This window comes from Mastigoproctus giganteus, chromosome 1 (assembly GCF_048544385.1).
Source record: "Mastigoproctus giganteus isolate SK-2022 chromosome 1, ASM4854438v1, whole genome shotgun sequence".
NCBI lineage: Eukaryota > Metazoa > Arthropoda > Arachnida > Uropygi > Thelyphonidae > Mastigoproctus > Mastigoproctus giganteus.
This window is the reverse complement of record NC_143575.1, coordinates 111,056,900-111,076,873: the sequence shown is the minus strand read 5'-3', so window position 1 is coordinate 111,076,873 and position 19,974 is coordinate 111,056,900. Positions and strand designations below refer to the sequence as shown.

Sequence of the window (19,974 nt, the reverse complement as noted above, 5' to 3'; positions counted from 1 at the left end):
TACAGACCTGTTTAGCTTAATTTCTCTTCCATGGAAAATAATGGAGTTGCCGATTAAAGAAGTAATGCAGGACCATCTAGATAGGAGGGAAGTTATATATCAGTCACAACATGGGTTTGTCAAGGAGCATTCTTGTTTGACCAATTTGATTGGATACTTTGATGCAGTAATAAAGGAACTGTATGCAAAATATAATTTTGATATGATATACTTGGATTTCAGGAAAGGTTTTGATATTGTTGCACATAATAGACTGCTGTACAGATTGGAGTAGTGTGGCAATAAGGGCAAGTTGCTGCTGTGGGTAAAGGGATGGTTGAGTGAGAGAAGACAGTTGATATCAATGGACACTGCTCTCTGTGGACTAATGTCATCAGTGGAGACCCCCATGATTCAGTGTTGGGCCCATTCTGTGTTTTCTGTATTTATTAATTATATTGGTGAAGGTATATTGGACTTAACGTCTAATTTTGTAGATGATATGAAGGTTGGCAGAGTGATTAATGATAGCAATGACGATATGCTATTGCAAATTAGTAAAATTAGAAGAACTCTTTATTGCACACAAAAGCCACACACCATACACAATATCCTTCATGGCTACAAGCCAGGAGTTTACAGGAGAGAGTAATACAATGTAATAAACAATAATGAGATAAGAGAGAAAAAAAAAAAAGTGATATTATTTCTAATTATACAAGTGTAGGATTAAACATTGGAGAAAAAAATGACAAATTTACATATGAAAACATATACACAACAGCATGTTATCAAGTTAAATTATTCTCCTTGGAGCAGTTTTTAACAGTGCTGGAGTCATCTGAGCAGGTGGAGAAAGCTGGAACACTATATTGATGGATCCATGGCAGTGATGGACAGGTCCTCAGGAGCAGGTGCTAATGCCCTGTGACGTAGTCCTGAGTAGGAAGTCGATGGAGTAATTTCTGCCTCTATTTTTTTTGACTGTGAACTTGTAGAGGTCGTCGTTCAAGGAGAGTATGTACTGCAGCATTTGCATGGATAAGAACTGATTGGATAACTTTAACCGGTTTGGGGTGGCCTGAAGGACTGGATTGGCCTATATTTTATCAATGGAGAATTGTGACTTGGTACCACGATTCTCCATCCACAGTTAGCCCAGAAGTCTGGTTCCGAAATAATACCAACCTTAATTTTCACAGCAATGACGAGTCTTCTCTCATGAATGATGGCAGGAAGACATCTGATGTTTAGAACTGCCGCCATCTGGGTGGTCCTTGGTTCAGGGGAAGCTGAAATTTTCATGTGGCCCACTTTAGTAACCAAAATTTGCCTGCAAAAATCTGTCTAAGATACCCGTGAGGAGTTCTGAGTGAGGTGTTTAAGATCTTGAATGTATTTAGTAAGCTAAATATTGATGCCATTCTTCCTCTTGCTGCGACTACACACTTGAGTGGTCTGAGCAAGAGAAAGAATGCCATCAGCATTGAAATTGAGGTTTAACTGAATCCATTCAAGGACATTGAATCTCTCCAGGAGCTTTACTCAGATCTCCTTGCAGGTTTCTACTTTCCAGATGTTGCAGTTTTCAGGTGGGCTGAGAAATGGTGATTGAGGTTTAACATTGAGCAGTGCAAAGTACTGCATATGGGTATCAGTAATTCTAGATTAACATACCAACTGTATAGTACTATGCTCAGGGTAGTGGAAAATGAAAAAGGCCTGGAGGTAATTGTACAGATATGAAATTCTCTGACAGTGCAGACAGACTGCCATGTGGGGTTTTGTCAATGATATATAGGAATTTTGCTAGCTAAGATAAGGAGGTGATTATTCCAATTGTATAGGGCAATGGTCAGGCCACATTTTGAGTACTGCATACAGGTCTGGAGGCTTCATTTTAGGTGGATGTAGATCTGCCAAAACAGGAGCCGAGAATGGCAACAAGATTGGTGACAGGAACAAAAGGAACTCTTACCAAAAAAGCATCAGTTTTTCAAACTGCAGTGTCTGCAGACTAGGCATCTACAAGGAGTTCTGAGCAAGGCGTTTAAGGCCTTGAATATATTTAGTGAGCTAAATATTGATGGTATTCTTCCTCTTGCTGAGACTACAAACATGAGTGGTCTAAGCAAGAGGGGCCGCCTCCATAGCCAGGTGGGCAGGAGCAGCAGTGCGTAGCACAAGCTTCTTGATTAGGCCGGGGTTCGAGCCAGTGACCACCAAATACGGAGGATGCAGAAAGGTCAGGGAATGACCACCGCATACCCCCGGAGCAATATGGCTTTAGTTGCTAATGCTCCTAAAAACCAAACAACAACAACAAATCTGAGCAAGAGAAAGTATGCCATCAGCATTGAAATTGAGGTTTAACTGAATTCATTCAAGGAACTTTAATCAGATCTCCTTGCAGGTTCCTACTTTCCAGATGCTGCAGTTTGCAGAACTGAAACTTTTTTTGATAGGACCCCACCCCCTTTGTTCCCTTCACCAATCATGTTGCTCTTCTTGACAGCCATTGTAGCAGATCTACATCCTTCCTAAAATGATGCTTCTAGACTGGTGCGCAGTACTCAAGATGCTGCCTAACTATGCCCTCGTACAAGAGAACAATCCCCTCCTTATCCCTGCTAGCAGAGTTTCTGCATATCATTGACAAAAGCCCATGAGCTGTGCAGCAGATCTCATTGCAGTAGCCCACCCTGATTACTGTCCTTACCCTCCCTACCAACCTTCATATCATCTGCAAACTTAGACACTAAGCCTGATTTACCTTCATCATTATCATTAATAAATATTGAAAACGGTAATGGGCCTAGCACTGAACTCTTGGGAACTCCATTTATAACATGTATGACAGTCTCTCCTGTTAACAAGTACAGACCACACTAAGAAAGGTTTTCCCCGTTAGCTTTTCACAATCTCTCCAGGGCTGAATTGATTGATAAGGCTCTCAGTGTGTACTCCCTCCCATTGTGTGTGGGATTAAAATTCAATCTTAACTCATGATTTTTTTCTCAACACTGCCCTGTACTTGTTAAGTAATTCCTCTGATCTTCTACTCTTAATATCATTGCTGTGTTGTACACAGCAATGATACAAAATCTCTACAAATAATAAGTTGTAACTTACAAAATCTCTAGCTAATTTTAAAAATAAGCTAACAAACGTGACTAAGAGTAGGAGATCAGAGACTAAGAGTAGGATATTACTATTTGTCAAACATTATTTAATATTTTAATTAAAAATACGGTAAAAATTTCCAAAAAACTTATTCATTCATTCCCACAAGCTCAAAATTTTTCTTCTCAAAGTGATATTGTTACTTTCAGAACACTGCTGATTTCTTTCTTTCTTTCTTTCTTTCTTTCTTTCTTTCTCAATTGTTGCCCATGCTAAATGTGGTTCAACGATAATACCTTTTTGAGAGTTTGAAAAATCACCTCTCTTCCCTGGGATTGAAGAAACTCCAGAAAAGTATATAGTATTTTTCTGATTCCAAACAACTTGATACCATGTGACAACTTACATTTGCATACTGTACATTTAATAATAATCTGTTGACAGAAATTTTAAAAAGTTTTTAATTTTTTGGCTAGCAAGTTTGAAATGAAATTTGAAATGAATTCCAGGCTATCTATTGATCACCTTTATAGGCCAAAATATATGCATATTTCATAGTCATGTATAACTTCCTGTAATCAGATGAATGTCCTATTACTTTTGGTAGGATAGTTTAGATTGGGATACACTAAGGCATTTGAAGTGTCAGTACATTCTATAATGGGAGGACATTCCTTTGAACTTAAAAAACCTTATATCCTAGTTTCTTGGTGTGGAGTTTTTAAGATCAAACGAAAGAGATGACATACAAAATTTTGTTATCATTCAGTTGCTTCCCCTAATTTATATTCATTGTGAATTCTGGTTAGATCATCAGTTGTCAGGTTTTTCATCTTTAACAAGAAGTTGGAAACTCCCCTTCTCCCTTTCGTCACTAACTGTAGGAGAAGGACCACTCCACCAGTGGCACCATCTTTCAACCCAAGCAAGCCCTACCTTTTCTCATCTAGTGCACGTTCAATTTCTTCATGAATAAAAACTCACAGGAGAGTTATTTTGCTGTCCAGTCAAAAGAAATATCCATCAACCTTTTAACAGGTAGGCTGTCCCACTCTGAAATCATCTCTGTGGAGTATGATGAATCTTGGTGGTTCCTCCCTTTAGTTCTGATAGTTTCTGTTGTACACTAGAAGCTTTAAGCCACCCCAAAGGTGAACTGAGATGAAATGAACTGAGATGCCCTCCTGTGCCACTGCATAGGTCACATATAAAAAGTACCACTCCAGAAAGCAAGCCATGTCAGCTTTGTGACCAGTAATCACTTCAATTTTTGCAATTGTTTACACATTTCAATCATTTTGGCTACTTGTTATTTGTTCTATCACTGTTAATATATTTAAATTTTTGTAAAATATTGCATTGAAGAAAGCCAAATAGCTATCAGCAGAAATCTGCTTTTGTTTTGTATGATGCCTTACCAAACCTGTATTGAAGACAACCATTATTTGACCATATTTTATTCACTAGATTCTGTATTCCATTTACAATGTGTATACCACTACCAGTGAAATTATGAAACAAAGGACAACAGAAATTTATATTAATACTGGTAAACAATCTAGTATGTTATTCAGCAGTTATGAAATTTGATAGGATTAGTGTTAAATTTCAAGACAAGTTTTTTTTTTTTTATTCACTTTATTTATTATTATTATCCTTATTTTGCATTCTGTAGGTCCCAATATTCAACAAGAAAGAAGAAATTTTTATGACTCTTTATGAATTTTCTGTACCAGTGTTACGAGCTGCATGGTTTATAAAAATGTCATCTGCACATACAGTAGCAATTTCTGAAGCAAAAATTAAGAAGCGTCAGCTTCCTGACCAATCTCAAGGTAACTTTTCTTTTTTAAATATAAAATTGTTATATGCAACTTGAACTGGTATCTCTAATAAAATGTTGAGTTAAAGTAAGAAAAAGTAAAAATATCTTAATATGGTTACTAAAGGATATTATTTGGAGCTTGAGAAACTCTGTATTTGCATAAATAAATTTTAGTTTGAATTTCTTGGCAAAGTTACAAAATCTTCTCCTCAGTACACTCAGTCATTAAACTTTCCTGGTGTTTAAAATTTTTTGTGTTGATATCCAGTTTCATTTTTTTTTTGTTATGATTTGTTGATTTATAAGAAGTACACTAGCGCACAAAAGGTAAAGTCACCTTTGTTTTTTTTTTCTCTTTTTATTACTAACAACTAGATCAACTAATGTTTCCTAGCTGCTTGGTCACTAGCTGGCATTGCTCCTGCTTCTGTGTGGCTAGGCTGGAAACCTAGGGTGAAGAGCTAATCCCAGGGTTAAAGTTGCAAAAATATATAAAAATGAATATCCATCACTAGAGCCAAACATTGCACATTGCAGTGACTATCATGAAACAGACCATGACCTCCCTTTCCCTAAGAGATTTAAAAGTGACTAGAAAACTCAGACATTCAGAGTACTTACTAATGTTTTTGTCTCAAATCAAAGGCAGATATTCCAGGAGTGCTGGTATTTCCCTCTACCTAACTTCATTCTGTTCCTAAGTGTCCAAATTTTCTGCATACAAGGTGTGATCAGAAAGTTTAGCAACCAAACTGATATTTAGGAAATTAAAGCTTACTGAATATTTGGATGGATTCCCTTTGAAATAGTTTGAAATACTCTTTAACTCTCTCTTCAAAGTTCTTTTCAACTTTCTCTTACAGTACTTCTTTCCTATTGGTCTCACACCCACATTTAGCCTTAGGTGAAGTTTACCACCCACTTAGGGCTATACTCCCAAGCAACCTGACTCCAATGAGATCACAACCGATGGAGGTTGCATCAACTATTGGCCTTGCACCTGCTCTGAGTCACAGCCCCATTCAAGGGGACTTGGGATGCCATCAACTGACAGCATGCTGTCTCCGAAACGGCACATTCTCCAGACACCTGCAGGGGACATGTAATTCGGTGCTGGGCTGATTCTTGTTTGCACGCCATTACTAGGGATATCCCCGTTAGTTTCTTTTCCTCCATTTATTTATATGCTTAAGTGGCGCTTGTTGCCTTGACACTGTATACACAGATTCCAATGTTGCTACATCTAAAGGCATTCCTGATAAGCTTCTTTTGGAGTTGCTGATAGTTTCTGTCATGTTTTGAATAATTGCCTCATTCATTGCAAATCTGTGGTCAGTTTCAAGGAAGAGCTTTAAGCTTGGTAAATGACAAAAAAATCACAGACCTACATCTGATTAGTATGGTGAATGGGGGGGTGGACCTTGAACGAAAAGTGCCAAGTGTGCGGAAGCATTGTCATGATGCTTGCAATGACTTTCTGAAGCTTGCTTTCCTGGCTGTTTTCTCCAAACAGCATCAGTACTGTAGAATGTTTTTTTTAGTATTCTTGATTCACTGTTTGACTACCTGGGTCAGTTTCATAATGAAAAATAACCTCTAAGTCAGAGAAATACAATAAACATGATCTTCACATTTGATCAAGTTTTTTCATTTTTTGGGCCTTATTAAGTTGAGTCTTTCATTGAGAAGACTGGATCTTTGTTTATCCATAATTGATCACTAGTAATGATGGAAGAAACAAAGTGTGGGTCAACAGCATTGATCTTTATTGACAACAGTCTGGTCCTGCAAGAACTCATCGGTCTCTGCGAGTTCTCTGAACTTTTTGAACATATTTCATACATGAAAAACTGTACAAGCAATATGATTTATAGGAGAACTGCTTTCAGCAATTCTCCTTCTTTTTTAAAATTTTTTTTTATTACTTTTTTTATTACACATTTTCCTTACTCCCAATAGTTATTATTATTATACGAAGCTGGATGAAGGTGCCTTTCATGAGTAATTTCATATTAAAGAAACTATTCATGCTAGAAGAAATATACTGTGATTTTTGAAATCAGCATTAGTATTAGGAGGGGAAAAAGCTTATAAGTCATTAACAAAAAAAAAAAAAAAAAAAATCCCTACATACTTTTTACCCATCCATACCTTCCAAGAATTTGTCTGGTTCTTCCGTGAATTTATTCAAAACACCTACTTCCATAACAACAGATGCAAGTTTATTCCAACAATAACAACAATCAATTACCTGCTGGATCTGCAACCATCCTTCCTCAATTTGAATTTATGCCCCGTCATATGTGTAGTGTCAGCAAGAGGAAGAATGCCATCAATATTTAGCTAATTTGATACATTCAAGTCCTTAAATACTTAATCAGATCTCCCCGCTGCAATTTGCAGAACTGAAGCCTTTCTTGCTAAGACCACCCTTTTGTTCCCTTCACCAATCTGGTTGCCCTTCTCTGCTCCTGTTCCAGCAGATCTACATCCTAAAGTGAGGCCTCCATTCCTGTATACAGTACTCCAGATGCAGCCTAACATGGCCTTGCACAAAGGGACAGTCACCTCCTTATCCTATCCCTGCTAGCAAAGTTTCTGTTTATCTACCTTTAATAAAACTCTGTAATCTGTCATGTCAGCCCATCTCACTGCTCAGAGAACTTCATATCTGACTGTACAATTACCTCCAAGTCTTTTTCATTTACCACTACCCTGATTGTTGTATCACACAGTTGGTATGTTAATCAGGGATTACTGTTACTCATGTACAGTACCTTGCATTTGTCAATGTTAAACTTCAACTGCCGTTTCTCAGCCCATCTGCTTAATTTTTCTAGATCCTTTTGCAGTAGCTTACATTGATTACTGTTATTAACTCTTACAGTAATGCACCAACCTTTGTATAATCTGCATACTTAGACATTTAGCCTGAAATTAAGCATTCAAAAGTACAGCTTATTCTAGTCAAGGAAAGAAATTCATTGTTGTTCATTGTTATTATAGGTTTTTTATGCTGATGTGTTGAGGTTGTTTGATATTCTCTTTTGAGATGGCAACTGTTGAACTGCTAGTGATGCCACCTTGTTACAGATACATAATAAGGTATCACCTTATTATTTATGTGTTATCTTATTCTAAGTAGCGATGCTATTCATTTGTAGTAGTGAAAGTGGTGCAGACAGTGTTCACCATATACATAGTGGAATCACCGGAAAGTAGCTTTAATTACTGTTTGGTTTGTGAGACTTAATATTAGAACTTGCATCTTGCTATTATTACCACATTAACCTCCTGTTATAACACTCCTGCTAATAACACATCCTTGCTTTTAGCACTCTTTTCTTCTGGTGCCATGATCAGTCCTACAAAATACAGTTGAGGTTCTGCTTTTTATAATGCTTTTCTGCTCTTGCAGCTGATCTATTAGAAAGCACTATAATGGAGCTAACTGTATTTAATTTTTGAAGTATAATGACTTTTACCTGTACTTGTTTGTTGTTATATTTATTGTTAAGATAATTGTTGTTGTTGTTCAAGTATTATGAATTTTCTATACTCCCTGCATCTTTATTGTTATGATAGTTGCTGTTATTCAATTTTAGAATGGACACAGGCTTTATGCAAGTTCTTAAGAGAACAGTTGCAGAAGTTAGCTGAAAATTACCATAATTTTAATTCAAGTTCCACTAATAATACTTCTGTTAGCTGTGGGCCTGGATCAAATAGCTCTGTAGGAAGCTTACTCTCTAATCCATCTACTGGATCATCAGTTGTAGCAAGTGGATTAAACGTTGGAATGACTGTTGAGGTTGCTCATAAACAGTGGCAGTATTGTTCTCAATTAGCAAGACATTTATATGAGGTTTGTGACAGTGTAGCTTGATATTATTTAAATATTTTAGTACTTTTTGACATTTTGTGATTTGATATTATTTTAGGTATGAATAACATTTGAACTTGCTAGATTAAAAACATTTTTATCTGAACTGATAGAGTCATTGAATATGTATGCACAGTTCTTTGGCGGTGTGTTTTACGTAGTTTGTGATTGTTGCGATGGCTGATGTGAGAGAGCAATGTACTTACATCAAGTTTAGTTTCCTTAATGATACAGCAGCAGAAACTCATAAGAAAGTTGAAACAAGCTTTTGGTGACAATGCTTTAGGCCAGACGCAGACCTACTACTTGATTTAACTGTTTTAAAAACAGTCGAATGTCGGTCGATGATGACAATCGCTCTGGGCACCATTGAGCACCACCCTGGAAAACGTTGCAAAAGTTCGGGCGGTGATCCGTAAAGACTGCAGATGGACCATCCACGACAATTGTGGCATTGTAGGACTATTGTACGGCACGTGTCAGAGATCTGACATAGCCGAGTGGTCAGGAGCATGAGTGCAGTAGCACACGTTCTTTGAGTGGACCGGGATTCAAGCCCATGACTCCTAAATACGATTAACATTTGTATTGATTGATTTATTGTGAACTCCACTGACCATGTGGTCATGCAGGAGTATAAACAAGATTTTTTTAGATGAGTTGAACATGAGGATTGCGGTCCAGTTTGTGCCACGGTTACTGAGTGAAGACCAAAAGCAGCATCGCATGGAAGTTGGAAGAGATCTTCAAGAATTGGCCAAGAGTGATCAAAACTTGCTTGCTACAGTCGTCAAAACTTGCTTTCTACAGAGTTGGGTATATGGGTATGACTCAGAAACCAAGCAACAATCATCCCAGTGGAAGAGCCCATCTTCGCCCCGACTGAAGAAAGCCTGACAAGTGAGAAGCAATGTGAAGTCTGTGCTGTGGCCAGACAGTCAACACAAAGTTCTACTGCAATGTTCTGAGGTGGTTAAGGGAAGCCACCAGGAGGAAACATCGAGACAAATGCTGCACAATTTGATCCTCATTCTCATGACAGCATGCCAGTCCACACATTTCTCGCTGTGGCACAGTTTTTGGCATCCAACAACATGGCAATCGTCCTCCCCCTTCTATTTCTTCCTCTTCCCAAGAATGAAAATAAAGCTGAAGGGTTTGAAAGTTTGACAGCGTATTCAAACTGAATAGCAGGCAGTGCTGAACACTGTGTGGAGGACTTTCTGGATGCATTCAAATCATGGGAGAAGCGCTGGAATCGGTGTTTATGCTCTCAAGGGGACTTGAGAGCACTACTTCGAAGGTGATGGTGGCAATTACTAGGGTAGTAATTTATTTTATAAATACATTCCGGGAACTTTTGGATAGCACCTCATATATGGTTGCAGTCCATTTCTAGGGTTTTATACATGTGTTTGTAAACTTAAAAATATGCTCTGCGAAATCTAGTAAATTACTAGAAATAGCATAAATATAAAAAAAAATACAATTATAATATGAGAATTCATTTTCAGAATCCCAAAATTTCTAAAATCTAGATTTGACAAAACTTTTTTTTCTTTCTTTTTTTTTTTTTTTTTTAAATCCAATTATCTGATGCCACTCTAACATAACTTGTTTTGATAGACAAGTGATGGCTACTTGTCTATGAGAACATAGTAGACTAGCTTCATGGAATTTTAATGGCTGCCATGCTTATTCGATAAATGATCTTTCTTTTTATTTACTGAAGAATTAACTATATTCAATAAATGTGTAAATTATTAAATTTTTTCTGCTGTTAAGCTCATTCTCTTACCAAATTTTGACTTTTTTCCAATGACTTCTGGTAGCGTACTGCTGGAAATTATGCTGCCTTTAGCTTGTACACACTGTTCCATATGTTTCTTCCAAGCATAGAAACATTTCTGGAAGTCATCTTTTGTAAGCCCTTTTAACACTTGATCTTTTTTGAAGTGAGACATCTTTTGGGTACCTACACTGATTAAATCTGATCGGTCACAAAAATGTGTCATGGAAGTGACGTCATCTGCAGCTTCTGCCAGATGCGCTTCCACCACTTGTCTGTGCTGAGTACTCACTAGTAGTGTGGTTAAAGCAAGTCATTCTTTTGAATTTCATTGAACTGCATTAGGAAAACACGAGAAAACACTGCATGTGTACTTGTACGCATGAAAGATGTTTTATTTTTTGGAAAACATCCACTAGAAGAGATTAGCGAAATCCAAGCCAATAGTCTAATTACCCATTTGATTGTGCCTATTGTGTCATTACCCCTCCACCAGTAGATAATAGGGAGATAGAAATTACAAAACATCAAGTCCTTGACTGCAAAATTAATGAAGAACAAAAAATCTCCAGTCCCTGTATACACCTGTTAATCAGCTGATAGCACAGCTAATTAACAGGTGTATACAGCTAAGGAAGACTCCAAATGAATGGAAAGTAAGGAAGTTATGTTTCATCTATATATAAAAAAGGAAATAAGCTGGATCTGGGGAACTATAGAGGCTTAAGTGTTAGTTGCACTATGTCCAGACTACTCTAAAGTGCATCAGTTAAAATTATGAGAGGAGATAAAGGATAAGATAAGTTAAGAACAAAGTGGATTTGGATCAGGTCGCTCTTGTGTGGACAGTCTGTTTGTTCTACAACAGTTAGTGGAGAAAAGAAAAGCAAAGAATAAAGATACCTTCTTTGCCTTCATCGATTTCGAAAAGGGTTATGCCTTTGTTCCAAGAAAGGAATTATGGAAAGCCTTTCAAAATATGTCAGTTGATCCAGAGCTCATTAGGGAGTTGTACAATAACAACTTGGTATATATTAAAGTTGGGAATACTTTATTTAACCCAACAAAGGGGATGCGACAAGAATGTAGCTTGTCACCTTTATTAGTAGTAGTAGTAGTAGTGGCATGTGATGCAAGAAAGCAAGTGTATGAGCTTATAAAAAAAATCACACCATTCCCTCCAAATGCCTGTCCGGTTCCTCCTTAAATTTATTTAAACCATCAACTTCCACAACGACAGATGGAAGTTTGTTCCAGCAATTAACCACCCGCTGGCTAAAGGCAAATTTCCGTACATCTATTCTACATCTGTCTTTTCTGAATTTGAATTTATGCCCCCTTAGGTTCGTAATCTGAACAAGTGGAAGGATCCCATCAGAATTCAGTGTGCTCAATCCATTCAAGGCCTTATACACCTCAATCAGATCACCGTGCAGGTGCCTAGTCTCCAGCCACTGCAATTTGCAGAACTTAAGCCTCTCTTGGTAAGAGGATCCCTTCATTCCCCTCACCAATCTTGTTGGCCTTCTCTGTACACGCTCAAGCAAATCTACATCCTTCCTAAAATGAGGCCTCTAGACCTGTACGGTACTCAAGGCGTGGCCTGACCATTGCCTCATACAGAGGGACAATCACCTCCTTTTCCCTGCTAGAAAAATTTCTATATATCATTGACAAAACCCCTTGACCTGCCCTGTCAGCCTGTCTGCATTGCTCAGGAAACTTCATATCTGACTGCACAATTACTCCCAGGTCTTTTTCATTTTCTACCACTTTAAGTGTAGTACCACACAGTTGGTACGTTTCTCTGTGGTTACTTCTACCCATATGCAGTACTTTGCATTTGTCAAGGTTAAACATCAGTTGCCACTTCTTAGCCCATCTGCCCAAATTATCTAGATCCTGTTGCAATAGCACACTGCCATTACTGTCATTAACAACCCTGCCAACCTTTGTATCATCTGCAAACTTTGACACTAAGCCTGATATACTCTCATCAATATCATTGATAAATATACAAAACAACAGAGGACCAAACACCGAACCCTGTGAGACTTCACTAATAACATTAGTCCACGAAGAACAGCATCCATTAATTACTACCCCTCTATCTTCTCCACTCAACCATCCTTTTATCCATTGTAGCAACTTATCCTTAATACCATTCTGCTCCAATTTGTACAATAGTCCTTCCTGCACAACAGTGTCAAAAACTTTCCTGAAATCCAAATATATGATATCAAAATTATTTTTTGCATCCAGTTCCTTTGTAACCACATCATAATATCCTATCAACTTTGTCAGGCAAGACTTTCCCTTAACAAACCCATGCTGTGTCTGAATTATTGCCGCAGTCTTGTCTAGATGATCCTGCAATGCATCTTTAACCAGTGACTCCATTATTTACCTGGAACAGAAGTTAAACTAACTGGTCTGTAATTACTCGTGTCACCCTTTGATCCCCCTTTGTGAATTGGGGATACATTTGCACATCTCCAGTCCATGGGGACCTCCCCTGAGTCCAAGGATGCTCTCATAATTATGGCTAAGGGTTTGCTTAGTTGCTTTGCCACCTCCTTTAATATCCTGAAAATGCCTTAGTTGCTTTGCCGCCTCCTTTAATATCCTATATATGGACGTGCTGCAGGAAGTTTTGTTACTGCTGAGGAAGGAAGCCGATGCTTCCGAAAGCTCCAGAGACTTTTTTTGTTTTTATCGCTTTTAATCCGGTTTATTTTAGTATATTTTATCTTAAGGATTTTATCACAGTTTCAATGTTTTTACATGTATATAATTTAATTTAATATAATAGCAGTTTTTTGTAAATAAATAGTTATTTTATTTTATTTTAATATGTAAATATTTTAGTTACAGTAAATACTTATTCTTATGGTTGGTGTGTGTGAGCTGATTTAATGCTAAAATATCCTTTAATATAACTGGATAGATCCTATCCACCTCAGGTGCCTTTCTTTTGTTTAACTTCAACAATTTCTCCTCCAGTTTGCTCTCAGTTATTACAAAATCATTAATCACTCTGCTACAATTTGATAACCTTCTGCCATTTTCAAACCTTAATAACTCCTCATGTGTGAATGTAGATGCAAAATACTCATTCAGTTTGTTTGCTATCTGAGCAGTATCATCAACAGTGGAACCATCGATATCAAGTGGACTAATCAGATTCATCCCCTTCCTTTTAGAGTTTATATAAGTAAAAAAATCCTTGCTGTTTTTCTTAGCATCTTTTGCCAAAGATTTCTTGTAATCTGCCTTCGCCTGCCTAACCTCCTTTGTGACCTGATTACAGACTAGCTTATATCTGCCATAGGCTTATAAGTTGCTTGATAATTTATATGCATCCCATGCATTTTTCTTCTCTGTCACGAGTCCCATTAGTTCAGTTGATAACCATTTAGGCCTAAACCTTGAACAATATTTCTTAATAGGTATGAAACTTTTAGTAGCATCCACAATTAATTCCCTTGAATGCTTTCCACTTAGAATTTACTGTTCGTAACATCATCAGTTGATCCCACTGTACAGAATTTAAAAACTGTCTGAGACCACTGTACTCACCTTTACGGAAGCAAAAACCCTTTCCTTTGCCCCTGATGGTAATTATATCTTTAAGTAAATCCCACATCAGTACACCGTGATCACTGCCACCTCGTGGTTCCTTTATCTGCAAATTCTTAATACACAAATGATCACTGCTGATTACCAGATCAAGAGTATTACCCTCTCTGGTTGCCTCTCGAACATGCTGCTGCAGAAAACAATCATCCAATAAATCCACAAAAGTCTTACTAGTGTGTGAGTGACCAACCCACAAGTTCCAGTCAATATCTGGGAAGTTAAAATCCCCATTATAAAACGTTCTGATTTACTAGCTCACTCTATTTCTCTGTACAATTGTTCATTGTACTCATTCGAGTCATTAGGCCTATTACATACTCCTACTCTTATTTTTGCTTTCGCAGTGCTTATGTCACACCAAACTGACTCAACAGTGCACTGTTCATCTATATCAACTGGATGCACTTCTTTTGATTTTATGTTTTTCTTAATTAACAGCATAACACCTCCTCCTTTCCTATCCTGTCTATCCTTTCTGTACACATTGTACTCCCCAAATTCCAGTTCTGCATTCCTTATATCTGTGTGACACCACGTCTCTGCTATCCCAACAATATCCACCTTTGATGTCTTGACCAACACTTCAAATTCTTCAAATTTATTTACTTTACTTCTAGCATTGGTATACATGCAAGTATACATGTACCTATCCTTATTATTAGTTACCCTAACACATCCCATATACCCACCTGTTTCACAATGATTGCCATCAGTCCCTGAAACCCCCAGCACCCCTCGCTCCAGGTCGCTACTTATTCTAATAGAAGTTGTGCAAGAATCGCCTTCACCTTTGCATGCAGCTACTTTTAACCTTTTAGTTTGTGAATCCCCCCCAATCTAGCAGTTTTCCGACCCACCTAACACTGCCTCGATAGCATCAGCAAATATTCTTGCACCTTTCTATTTAAGTTTATCCCATCCCTGTAGAAGCAGTCTCTCCTGTTAACAAGCACAGACCACGCTGAATAAAATTGTATCCCTTGAGCCTTGCACATTCACTCCAGGGCTGAATTAATTGACAAGGCTCTAATCATATACTCCCTCCTATCGTGTCTGGGCAGAATTGCAGACACTTTCAAATTTAACCATAATTCATGACTTTTTTGCAACATTGACCTGTACTTGTTAAGTAAATCTGCAAATCTCCTAATCTTAATGTTATTGGTGCGTACCAACGTGTACAACAATATCAATAATAATTTTGTGCCCTGAAAAGATGATATATGCTTTACAACCTCAAGTTCTCATAGACGCCCAGTAGAATGCTGAGTTGATGCCTAATTTCTAGACACTCTGCACCTGGCACACACAAAGACATTCTCCTTGGCTAGATCATGTTTTATTGTTTAATGTTTTCTTGGAATGTTCTTTACATGAATGGAAAAGAAGCTGTTATGGAATAGGAGTACCAATTAATGACAGATATCTTTGGAGTCTAAATTTTGCTGGTGATCAGGTTATCATTTCTCAAGAAGCTTAAGATTTAGAGTACATGTTGAGAAAATTGCATCTTACCTATGACCAATGGGGCCTCAATATCAATTTTACAAAGACAGAATACCTAAGCACAGCGGAACATCTTGATGAATTGAAAGTTACACAGTCTATGCATCTAAACCCTGTTGATTTTTTCACTTGGGTGTAGATTTACTAAGGAAGGATTGAGGAAAGACGAAGTTTACACAAGTATTCATCAAAGTAGTAGGAATTCATCAAAGTTCTTAGTGCCCTAAGCTCTATATGGTGGGACAACAATATCTCCTGTAGAACAAAAAACATATCGGACAGTCGTTAGTCGAATCGGTAATTTGCTATTGATGTGAGGTGTGGACACTGAAAGAGGGTGACAAAAAGAAGCTTAGAGAGTCCTAGAGATGGACTACCTATGTCGGAGTGCTAGGGTTTCTAGGCTAGAGAGGATAACAAATGAGGAAATAAGAAGATGTACATGCAGATGGTATTATAGAACGAATAGAAAATAGGAGGTTGAGATGGTTTGGACATTTGCTGCGCATAAATGAAGTGAGATGGCCTAAAATTATATATGAGTGGATACCACAAGGGAAGAGAAGACGAGGATGCCCTAGGAAAACATGGAAGGAAGGTGCACTATCAGCCATGAGAAAGTTGAAAGCTGAAGATGCCTACATCTGGGGACTTTGGAAAATAGGAACGACAAGGTGGCCATCTGCTGTATTAAGTCGAACATAGATAGATAGATTGTGCCGAAAAATGGAAACATCCTTGGCTTGGAAGGGGTTAGCGAAATCCAAGCCAATAGCCTAATTACCCATTTGATTGTAGCCATTTGTTGAATAGTATGACATCACATCATGCTTCCTGCAGTTACTACTGCACAAAGTATGATTGCAACAATACAAGTATTTACCATATGACTGCAACAATTTCTTTTTTTTTGCTACAGTCCATCGTTAGCATTAGCAAAGGCACATGATGCAAGAAAGCAAGTTAGGTGCCACTATAGATGTTTTCACATCAATAATTTTGGAAAAGGTGCTCAAGAATGCCAGTCAGGTGCAGAGCATTGTCGATAGTGTCAAACAAGATTGAAAGCAACAAGACCTAAGAAAATAACGATAAAGGCAGCAATGAGTGCTTGAGAACGAAAAAGACTATAGAGATTGCTAAAAAGACAAACAGAAAATCAAGTATTGGATTTAACATTGCCTATCTCCCTTCATAATAGAATTACAGTCAAGTAAAACCCTTTCCTTTCTGGATGTTCTAGTAAAGTGCATAGGTTTGCATCTGGAAACTTTGGACAAGTGTGATATACAAGCCCATCAGCTTGCCACACATTCGCGGCCCCCCTCCCCATAGTGACCAGACAACCACTATTACCTTCATTCCGCATTACCTGTACGCTTCAGATTGCATTTCTTTGACCTTATGTGGGTACCAGATAAAGTGCCTGCAACTTCCCGGTAGAGGTTAGCGATCTCTTGTCTCAAGGGTGAAGACACCTGTTCCCCCTCTTTTTTGCACTGGTATGATATACCACATCACCTGCCATGATTGTGGCAGCTGCTATGTGGGGGGGGGGAACTCCCAGAAGGCTCCAGGACCACCTCTCAGAAAATGAAAGGGCCATTCGATTGGCTGACTCTGTACACTCTGCAGTTGCAGAGTGTACTTCCATTATTGGTCAGTGCAACACGACCTAAATCCCAGATGTGATACTGCGGTCATTGACCAATCCCACCGCCACCATCAATGACTGTGGCCTGAGTCACTGCACATATCTGGTTCCCATAGTGTTTTTAATCGCAATAGTGGCATGTGGCAACACCCAGCCATGGTCTGTAGTGTTACTATATGACAAATGCTGGCACGTAGCCCATGTATGCACCTTGCATCAACAACAATCACCTAGTTCTGCCCAGTAAATGCTTTACCATTTGTACACATCCTCATGCATGCTTTTTTTTTTTTTTTTTTTTTTTTACTCAACATGACCATGCTCTGCACATTCCGTTCGTAACATTTTATGTCTTATGTATTCTTACAGCTGACGAAGGGATACTTGATCTCAAAAGCTTCTATTAATTACTTATATTATTAAACTTAGTTACTGTTCATACAAGTTGAATGAATTCTTTATTTATCTATGGAGCCCAGTACCACAGGCCTCTTCAATTTTACAATCTATATACTTTTTGATGCATAATAATCCTTCCATTTGCTCCTTTGCCAATTAATTTTTACCTACATTCATTCTACAGGGTGTCTCAAAAATATTGGTACAAATGTTTAGGGGAGGTAGGTAACATCTAAAGGAATGTGAATCGCATAGGAACCCATAACCGGAAATGTCACGGGAAAGTAGTAGCAGGGGCACAAGAAGCAGAAATGACACAAGACAGTAATTAGTGGCAAACATTTATTTGACATAATATTAACAATGGAGTACGAGATGGATGCATTTCATGATGTTACAAAGGTTCCACCATGAGACGCGATGCATGCATGACACCGACGCAGCATGGATTGGCAGACACGGTCAAACACACCTGGAGTTTCTTTGACAGTAGCAGCAGCGCAGACGAGTCTCGTCACAAGATCCATTTCCGTCTCCACAGGCAATTCATACACGATAGATTTGAGGGCCCTCCCCCACAGAAAGAAATCAAGGCTCAATAAATCAGGTGAGCGTGGGGGCCAGGCAACGGGTTCACGACAGCCAATCCATCGATGCCCAAAATTACTGTTCAAATGGTCACGAACACACTTTCCATAATGGGCAGGCGCCGTGTCATGTTGAAACCAAATGTTGCTTCTCACATTTGCTGGAACATCGTCAAGTAACCGTGGTAGAACTTGTTCAAGAAAGATCCGATATTTAGCAGAGTTCACGCGGGATGGTAACAGGTATGGGCCGACTAAGCAGTTACTGACCATAACTGCCCACACATTTATTGCGAAGCAATGTTGTGCCGCATGGGGGCGCACACCGTGTGGGTTGTCGTGAGCCCACACATGAGCATTTTGCTGATTGAATAAGCCTTTCCGAGTGAAATAAGTCTCATCCGTGAACAAAACATAGACTGGAAAGTTTAAGTCTTGAACACTTTCTTGGAGAAACCACTGCGCAAAATCCACATGTGCAGGATGATCTTGGGGGAGCAGTCTGAACCCTTTGGAGATGAAAGGGGTGTAAGGAATCATCGTGCCAGACACGCTGTACACTGCAATGAGACACTCCTAAGGCAGAGGCAATGGCACGTGTGCTGGTAATAGGATTATTCTGGACAGCATTCAACACACTTTCTTCCATGGCGGGAATTTGCATCGAACGTGGTTTGCCCGCACTACTCCCGTTACCTCTATAGGACCCATAATCGCACAAATTTTGATGCACACGTGCAAACAAACGGTGGTCCAGTACATGTCTGTCTGGGTGGTTGGATAGTTTTTACCAGGTACCGCTAATTTGTAGAATGGTAATCCCTTCAGCTCTCTTAATTTGCACAGCAGCACTAATTGCCTGAATGCCAGAAATGCAAAAAATAAATAAAAAAATAAAAGAGAGTTAATTCTCTCCTAATCCGTTCGCTATATGAACATTTTCTCCCTCAACAGAAATTATTTTAAATGCAACTTCCAAGGGGAATTCAAAATAATTAAACAGAGGTCCGACCGAGTAATTTCGAATTATAAAAATGGTTATACAGTTTTATATAGAAAATATCTTAATAATAGACAGTGAAAAATGTAAATTTAGTTAAAAAAATTTAAGCTTATATTTCACATGTAGAAAACGTGAAAAAAATTTACGGAATATTACAAATTTCAAAGTGCACTGCATCCAAATGTCACACGTCACTGTTAATAAAGGTGCCGGTATGCCATACCGTTGTGTACCATCACAAAAAAAGCACTGTATATAACATAATATGAACCTTAAGTATAAATACCTTTCATGTTTAGCATTACAAGCTGTCTTATTTTTAATAATAAACATCAATAGTTAAAGAAAGTGCAGGGTGGGGGGAGTTTTTGTTTGAGTAGAATTTAAAATATGAAGTCTTTTGTAAATATTGTATTTGACACTGATAAAATTTTAATTATGAGTGTCAATACGAAATTTTTAGAAATCTTCAAGTACCGTGTTAATAGACTAGAAAAGAATAGCGAAAGCTTAAAAAGCGGTACTCACCTTGAAATTAATCTGCGATGGTTTACTTAGGTAGCGTGGTTAATGTTTACGTTGAATTG

General features: G+C 38.1%; 1 protein-coding gene across 4 annotated transcripts in view; it reads left to right on the top strand.

Moving 5' to 3' along the window:
- Positions 1-19,974, top strand: part of LOC150091098 (mediator of RNA polymerase II transcription subunit 12-like protein) — an 825,386-nt gene that overhangs the window by 168,284 nt on the left and 637,128 nt on the right. For all 4 annotated transcript variants that reach the window (XM_090374287.1, XM_090374270.1, XM_090374279.1 and 1 more), the window contains exons 6-7: positions 4,778-4,937; positions 8,533-8,792. In XM_090374287.1, coding sequence (XP_090230413.1) covers positions 4,778-4,937; positions 8,533-8,792 — 420 coding nt within the window. The remainder of the gene's footprint in view (positions 1-4,777; positions 4,938-8,532; positions 8,793-19,974) is intronic.